The 8,008-nt window shown below is 34.4% G+C and overlaps 1 protein-coding gene across 1 annotated transcript; it reads right to left on the reverse strand.

The window, feature by feature from the left end:
- Positions 1 to 7,642: 7,642 nt before the first annotated feature.
- On the reverse strand, positions 7,643 to 8,008 carry LOC136807301 (protein PIF-like). Its single transcript, XM_067063912.1, has one exon. It carries the CDS (start codon positions 8,006 to 8,008, stop codon positions 7,643 to 7,645), a length of 366 nt encoding a protein of 121 aa, XP_066920013.1.

Genomic DNA, 8,008 nt, shown 5'->3' on the forward strand with positions numbered 1-8,008 from the left:
TTGTTGCAACCCTTGCAACTTTTTTTCTACAAAAGAGAGGGACTATTCTTTGCTTTTATTTTCTTTGTTTATCTTATTTTTGAGAATTGTTTTGATAGTTACTTTTCCCTCTTATTTTTGAAAATATTGATTAATTTTTAGACAACACAAACTTCAAGTGCGGTGCGTACAATGCAAAAGTTACAAGCAATATTGCTTCAGTGTAGCCTTAAGCTTAACTTTACTAAACTTTTTTTCACACTTATCATTTTGCAACTGATCCCTAAACTTGTCTTATGTATAATCATTTAAATTTTAATTAATTATTTCCGAAACTCTCCTTTTAACTTCTTGGAAACATGCAATACCATGGTTCCCATCATCATTTAAAGGACTGAATTCACTTTTTTTGTTTCCAAAATATCTACATGGTTCGTCAACATAACATCATGCAGTTCAACTGTTGTCACATCATCCGGCATGCAATTGAGGTTGGACGAAACATCAACTCCAAACAAATCATCATGTGTATCTGCGTAAAACCTCCTGACACCTCTTTGTGCTTGTTTCTCACTATCAATCATGCCCAAGGTCCAAAGCTGGTATGGTGTTTGATTTGATTCTGTTGACAGTTTATGGTGGTTCCACCCTTCTTGGAATTCATCTAACGATTTTTGAATCCTAGGCACGTAAACAAAATGCAAAACAAAACGGTCAACATCATTATCCTTGCGAAGACATCCAATTTCTTCCATGAATTTGAAGAGGTCAATAAAATATACTAATACACAGTGTGTAGTATCATAATGCAACCTCTCTATCCTTTGATTGTGGACTGATTTTCCTTGAATGTATGCTCCCTCGTATCCTTGCTTCTCTCTCATGTATCGCATTATTTGAACATTTTCACCACCTCTGTCTCCTCTAACACGTGCTGGTATGCCATAAGCAGCTACTCCTTTCAAAAACCCTTTCAAAGCAGTTCTTGAATAATTATTGGTGGCACAGAGAAGAGATGTCACCATCCTGGAAAAACCATCAATACACGCATGAATTACAAAATCCCATCTGATAAGTTTATGCAAACCATCGTTGTGCCAGAGGCTATTTGGGCCTGGTACACTGTAAACCCATCTTGGATTGCGTTGTAACCATCTTTTTACAGTGTTGATAGGATCCACTCTATGGATACTTGCTCTTACTCTCCATCTTTGTAGATGGTATCCTCTGCTTCTCAATATACCACAAACCATTTTCTCCCCTATTAATGGGCGACTTTGTTTGATTTCAGCTACTTCAGTATCCAATTGTTCATCCCTTAAATCTGAGTATTTGAGTGTGACATTAAACCCCTCTGCTTTCATTTTTCTCCACAGAGTTGTACGGTCAATACCAAAGATTTTAGCAATGGTTGATAAATTGAAGTGACAATCTCTCAGTGACTCCAGCACGTTAAAGTCTATTTTATAAGGCTGGTCGCCCAGGAAGGCCATTATTATGAACAGGTATTAACTTCAAATTTGTAGAATTTCCAACTTTTATTCTATTTTCAGCACTTTCTTCATGTTTTTCTTCCCAAATCATAACCAAATTATCAATATGGGGGGCTATTCTGACGAGCTTATCAAAAGTTTCCTGATTGAACGTTTGTTTAATTGAGTTTTTTATTGAGCATATAAGCTTGATTGAGTTTCTCAGACATTTTATTCTTAGAAGCATATATTTTGCTACTTTCTTGTTGGCATCTTTGTACCTTCTATCACTTTCATCCATAAGTTTTGAGATGTGTTTTAACAAATCATTTAAACCTGAATTGTTTAAATCAAAATCCATGTTTACTTTAATCGAAAGACTAAAAATGATTAAATAAAGAAATTATCAGAAATGAATACTTTTTTTAAAAACTAGATAGAAAAAACATATTTCAGAATCGTTCCAGGTATATACACTTTTGTGGCAGAAAATAGGTATTTTTCACTCTGAAAGTTACATAGCTGCTGATTGACACAATTTTAAGAAGCCAGAAAAAATTCTCCTGGTTTTTCTAGGAGATAAAATTATTAAAATTTGTTGAAACACCTAGCATACAGGATAAATCTAGTTTCAAACAAGGATTCTGCCCTTATAATTTTCTTATTTTTTCTACGATTACTACAATTTTAAGCCAGATAGGGGTTCGGTTATTATCAGTAGGGTCACCAGGGTTTAAGCTCTAGAGACAATCGGGTTGAGCGCCTTTTTTGAGGCACCAGTAGGGTTAGGAGTAACATGATTAGAAGAATATAGGACTGAAGGCCCTTTTGGGGCCACCAGTTGTTGGGAGTTGTCCCTTTGTAAAGAGATCTGTCATTTCATTAATTTCAAAAATTGTCCCCCCTGCAGATTTTTTCTCCGGTGCTCAAAACTATTTGAAAATGCTTAAAAAATTTTTGACTTCTCCTAAAATTATATTAGGGAAAAAAAACAAAAAAATCAGCCGCAAAATTCTTAAAAATACATCACCATAAAAACTGATCTACTGAGAGTTATGGGCTGAAATTTTGCACAGTGACTTACTTTCAGATGCAGATTAAGATAGCATAATTGTTTTTTCCATAATGAGGCTATCTCAAGATGGCGTCTGAACAGGTGGGACCGATAAGTTGTTTTGACTGTTTAGGCCAAAACCAGTCAATTTTGGGTAGAAAATTGTTTGAAATGAACTTTTTTTGTTTATTTTCTTATTCTTTATGATAATATGAATCTCTATACAAAATTTCCGCTTTCTAGCTTGATTCAACTAGAAGTAAGATAAGAGAATGTACTGAAAAATTAAGCAAAATGAGCCACAGCTCTGCTGCCATCTTGAAAAAAATCAAAATTTCAAAAAATTGGACTTTTTTTTAGTTTCTATGACCTTTTTCCTGATAGAATAAAAAAAAAACTAAAAAATGCTTTTCCAGTCTGATTTTATCACAATTTAAAGATAACATCTATTTTGCTAATTTTTCAGAATTTTTAGGGACTTTTGCGCCTTTTTTAAACTTATACCTGACGTTATCACGTGATTGTTCATTTTTTGAAAAAAATGTTTTATGTGGTTCCTTCCAAACATAACGAAGTATCTTTGTGCAAAATTTCATTCAAAAAGGTCCAGCCAATCTCTGGAAATATTTATTTAAGGGGGGGGGCAATTTTTGGTCCTGCCAAAATCCAAAAAAGTCTGGTCCAAGTAGGGTTAAAAGTCTACATAAGGGACCCTGACCAGCGGCACGTCCCTGTACCCAATTTTGCCTAAGTGTCCCCTCCCCCGTCGATTGGCATTTTAGTAAAATTGGGCCCAGAAAGTCAGACATTAAAAGAAGAGAAAATGAAGAGAGAGGGCAGAATGGTTGTTTGAAACTAGAATTTTCCTCGCAGTTTGAAAAAAACCTCACATTGGAAGTTGCCCATAACCCAATTTTTCACTTTCCCAACTTTCTATGCAAAATGGCCAATGAGAAAAGGATTAGTTGTTGCAGCCTTTCCTGAACTTTGTATTTTAAGGACCAAACAGGTCATTCATTTGAGGGCTATGCATGTTAGCCTCCACTGATCAAGGCGTAGTTAATCGATATAATCGATAATCTTGAATAATCGATAAATAATCGATAAGTAATTGATGGATTAGATATCGATTAACCGATAGAATCGTGAGGTAATCGATACTAAAGATTTTTTCAAAGCTCGATTATTTATCGATCAATTTTGTCATTTATTGTTTACCGATTATAGATCGATTATACTTCGATTAAATTAAGTATCGATTAAAAATTGATTGGCTATTGATCACAGCTGTCGATCACGATCGATATAATCGATAACGATACATGAGTGAAGATAAGTAAATAATTGATAAGTAATCAATGCACGAACGATAAGTAATCGTCGATTGTTAACAATCAATACATGATTGATAAGTAATCGATAGGTTGTATGTTAGGGACCGCAATGATTTTTTCAAATTGTTTTTAGCGCATTGAAACCATGCTCATTGGAAAGAGCATCAAAAAAGAAAAAAAATGAGGGGTCATTCATCAAAATCGGCCAAGCCGTTCTCGAGATATGAAATTTTCTATCTCCTGAAAATGACCCTTTTTATGGAACGATTTTCGAGGATTTTTGTAAAAATCATAGTTAAATAAGTTTAAAAGTGAAAATCCGGGGGTTATGTCGAAAAATACATTTTTTGCAATAACTTTACTTCTATTAATGCTATAACATTGAAACTTGGCACGAAGGTTCTCAAGACAAAGTTTTAATTTTTTATCAATTTTTTTTTTCAAAATTCTCGTTTGCCGTACGAATGAATCGAAAATATCCTGTATGCCGGAGAGCTGGCAGATTGTCACTCTCCGTGGACTTTGAACTTTCGAATTGTAAACAAACACGCGCTCGACAATTCTGTAGAATTTCTCGAATACCAATAAACTTTGAGCCAAAAAAGACAGCAGAGCGCGGTTGAAAATGTTAATTTTTATTAACAAAGAATATGTAAAAAAGGTTGAAATTTCATATTATCTTTGTCTTAATGCCGGGGAGGACAGCTAAAGCCCTCAAAAGTGGCTTTTTCCCAGAAAAAACTGAATAATCTTTTGTAGGATTTGATTGGGTCAATGAGACAAAAAAAACAAACACCGCTGATCTCTTCCAGTTCCAAAAATGTATAACATCATGGGGGTTTGAGGACGCGCTCACCTGTCTAAATCCAATTTTCTGTTGGTAGGTCGTCTGCCATTCAAAATTTTACAAAATTGCTCATATTTTCATAAAAAATAAAGTTATGGCCACCAAACTTTTACAGGACATTTATTTAATGATAAGAATGCTTCTAAAACTTATCCCATGGTTATAGGTAGTCTAAAACCTAAAAACAACATTTTGGTCGATTCCAACCATTTTACCCCCGTCTTTCGCGGTCCCTATGTATGTAGTCCATATGTGATCGATAAGTAATCGATAGCTTGGAAATAATCGATTGCTGATTGATACTCAAGATTTTTTGAAGGTCTGATTACCTATCGATTCTATGGGTTAATCGATATCTAATCCATCGATTACTTATCGATAATTTATCGACTACTCAAGATTATCGATTATATCGATTAACTACGCCTGGACTGATGCAAGTTACCCGACTTCACGGTAGGGACCTGCGATATTTACAGCACCTTCAGTTTTCAGACAAAAGAAGAAAAACAAAATTAAATATTTTGAGTACAATTTATTTTTGAATACATATATTTTCTTTTGACGCACGCCTCTCTCCAAAACTTAGGCAGGCACTTTAGAGAAAGACCCATACATACCATGTAGCTCTTTTTGGTAACCAATTAAATTCCTCAGTAATCTAAGTTCTTTTTTCTGCAATATTCAATTACCTCTTAATCCAAAGTGGTTGCCTTTTTATTAAATTCTAGATTTTATTATATTTAGATAGATTTTATTTTATTACCATTTTATTTTACATTCAGGAAATTGTACGTATGTACCCTCTGAATTATTGAATAGAAATAGAAATAGAAATGAGTTCGCAGAGGGCTGAGTGACCTCTCACAAAAATCATTCATATCAACCCTCTTGTATGAAAATATAAACCTTATTCCTTGCAATGAAATAGAACACTAACCATACTGCCATACAAAAGATGCCTTTTGAGAGAAGTTCAAATCTTAATGCTGCAGCAAAATGGAACATCGGTAAGAAGCTAAAAAACTTACCACTTCTCCTTACCCAATACCTCTAAAAACAGTGAACTATCCTCATAAATTTTCGACTGCACGTGGTCGAAATAAATCTTTGAGTGATCACATACAAAATATACAAAATACTGACCGATGACCAGCTAAGGCTGAACCAAACGCTAGTTCATTATTGAGACCTGTTGTTTCAGTCTGTAAATTTTATTATTCCTAGCAACAGTGTCAACAAAACTCGGCTAGAAAGTTAAAGGTTACGTCATATAAAAAGAGATTTGACCAATCGTTTTCACTAGATTTATTTCAGTGGTTGAATATGAATTTTATCAAAGCGAAAAAAGTAGGTTTATCTAAGCGAGAAAGTTGACTTTTATCTAAGCGAAAAAAAGTAGGTTTATCTAAGCGAGAAAATTGACTTTTATCTAAGCGAAAAAAGTGAGTTTATCTAAGCGAAAAAAAGTGAGTTTATCTAAGCGAAAAAGTGAGTTTATCTAAGCGAGAAAATTGACTTTTATCTAAGCGAAAAAAATTATTTTATCTAAGCGAAAAAAGTGAGTTTATCTAAGCGAAAAAAAGTGAGTTTATCAAAGCGAGAAAAATGAGTTTTATCTAAGCGGAAAAGTATTCCATTACTGAGCGAGAATTTCATTTTGATCGAAGCGAAAGCTAATTTATTGAAAGCCAAAATGATATAGTTTTGCAACATAAGGCGCGTCATACTTTTCCTAGCAAAATGCTTCAAAACCTTTGTATATGGTGGCAATTAAACTTATCTGGCTAAGAAGAAATTAGAACAGTGCACTATAAGGGGGGGGGTTTCTAAACTTATCTGATCGAAAAAACAGCTAGTACAGTGTACTAAAAGGGTAGTATCAAAAATCCGGTCATGGAGAAGTCAGTACAGTGTACTGAAAGGGTGGTAATAAAAATCTAGTTGTGGAAAAACGTCAGTACAGTGTACTAAAAGGGTGGTATCAAAGCTCCGGCTGTGGAAGAAAGTTAGTACAGTGTACTAAAAGGGTGGTGTCAAAGCCCCGACCGTGAAAAAAAGTTAGTACAGTGTACTAAAAGGGTGGTGTCAAAGCCCCGACCGTGAAAAAAAGTTAGTACAGTGTACTAAAAAGGGTGGTGGTCTAATTTTTTGGAAAAAAATCCAAAAATCAAGTTAGTACCCTATGGTCCAGTACACTGACTTGGTACCCCCCCCCCTGGATGAACAAAATAACAAATTGTAAAGCATAAAGCATTTTTTGAAAAAAATAACATCACATTACAAAATTCCTGTACATACATTTGGATTTTTAAACTATATAAAGTATTTACAAATTCTTTATGGCTTCACTTTTATCAAGAGTGATGCAAAAGTATTTGAATAATAATATGACCTCCTCTTTGAAGTTGCATTCCAAAATATCTCTTTCCATTCAAAAAAAAATTCTCAATTAAAGCACCCTCAGAATTTTTCACACAGTAGCACTTCATAGGGAAAAAAGTTGCCTAGTAAATAACATTTTATCAAAACTGTTGGTGAAAAAATACTTCCTTTTTTAGCAGAAAATGTTTTTAATATCTTATAATTTCATCATTGAGTATATGTATTTATCGTCACTTCATACAACATCAGTCACAATATTCCACATTCACTCAAGTTAACAACGTAAATAAAGTGTAAACAGTTCTTCTTACAGCAGCATATCCATACCACTGTAAAAAATGCAGCTATGTCCATCCATGAGGCCCCCCCAGCGGACCCAAATTTCACGCATTCACGCAAAAAATTTTCGCAATTCACGCATTCACGCAAGTTTTTCTCGAAATTCACGCAAACCCAATTTTTTGGGAAATCGGGGAAATCTTTCGGAAAAAATCGGGAAAAATGTCAAAAATAGAGGTCAACCCTTCATGTCTTCTTACATATAGTGCGTGAAAGATGTTATCGAGTTATGTCAGTTATCCTTTTCTCCCTTTTGATCCATGATCCTATTCTCCTTTTGATCCTTGATCCTATTCTCCTTTTGATCCTTGATCCTATTCTTCTTTTGATCCTTGATCCTATTCTTCTTCTGATCCTTGATCCTATTCTTCTTTTGATCCTTGATCCTATTCTCCTTTTGATCCATGATCCTATTCTTCTTTTGATCCGTGATCCTATTCTTCTTTTGATCCGTGATCCTATTCTCCTTTTGATCCGTGATCCTATTCTCCTTTTGATCCGTGATCCTATTCTTCTTTTGATCCTTGATCCTATTCTCCTTTTGATCCATGATCCTATTCTTCTTCCGATCCTTGATCCTATTCTTCTTTTGATCCAT

Source organism: Clytia hemisphaerica, unplaced genomic scaffold, assembly GCF_902728285.1.
Source record: "Clytia hemisphaerica strain Z4C2 unplaced genomic scaffold, Clytia hemisphaerica genome assembly, whole genome shotgun sequence".
Taxonomy (NCBI): Eukaryota; Metazoa; Cnidaria; class Hydrozoa; order Leptothecata; family Clytiidae; genus Clytia; species Clytia hemisphaerica.

Bases quoted from the DNA above. Each gene is read 5' to 3' on its own strand.
- LOC136807301 (XM_067063912.1), bottom strand. From the start codon at position 8,008: ATGGATCAAAAGAAGAATAGGATCAAGGATCGGAAGAAGAATAGGATC.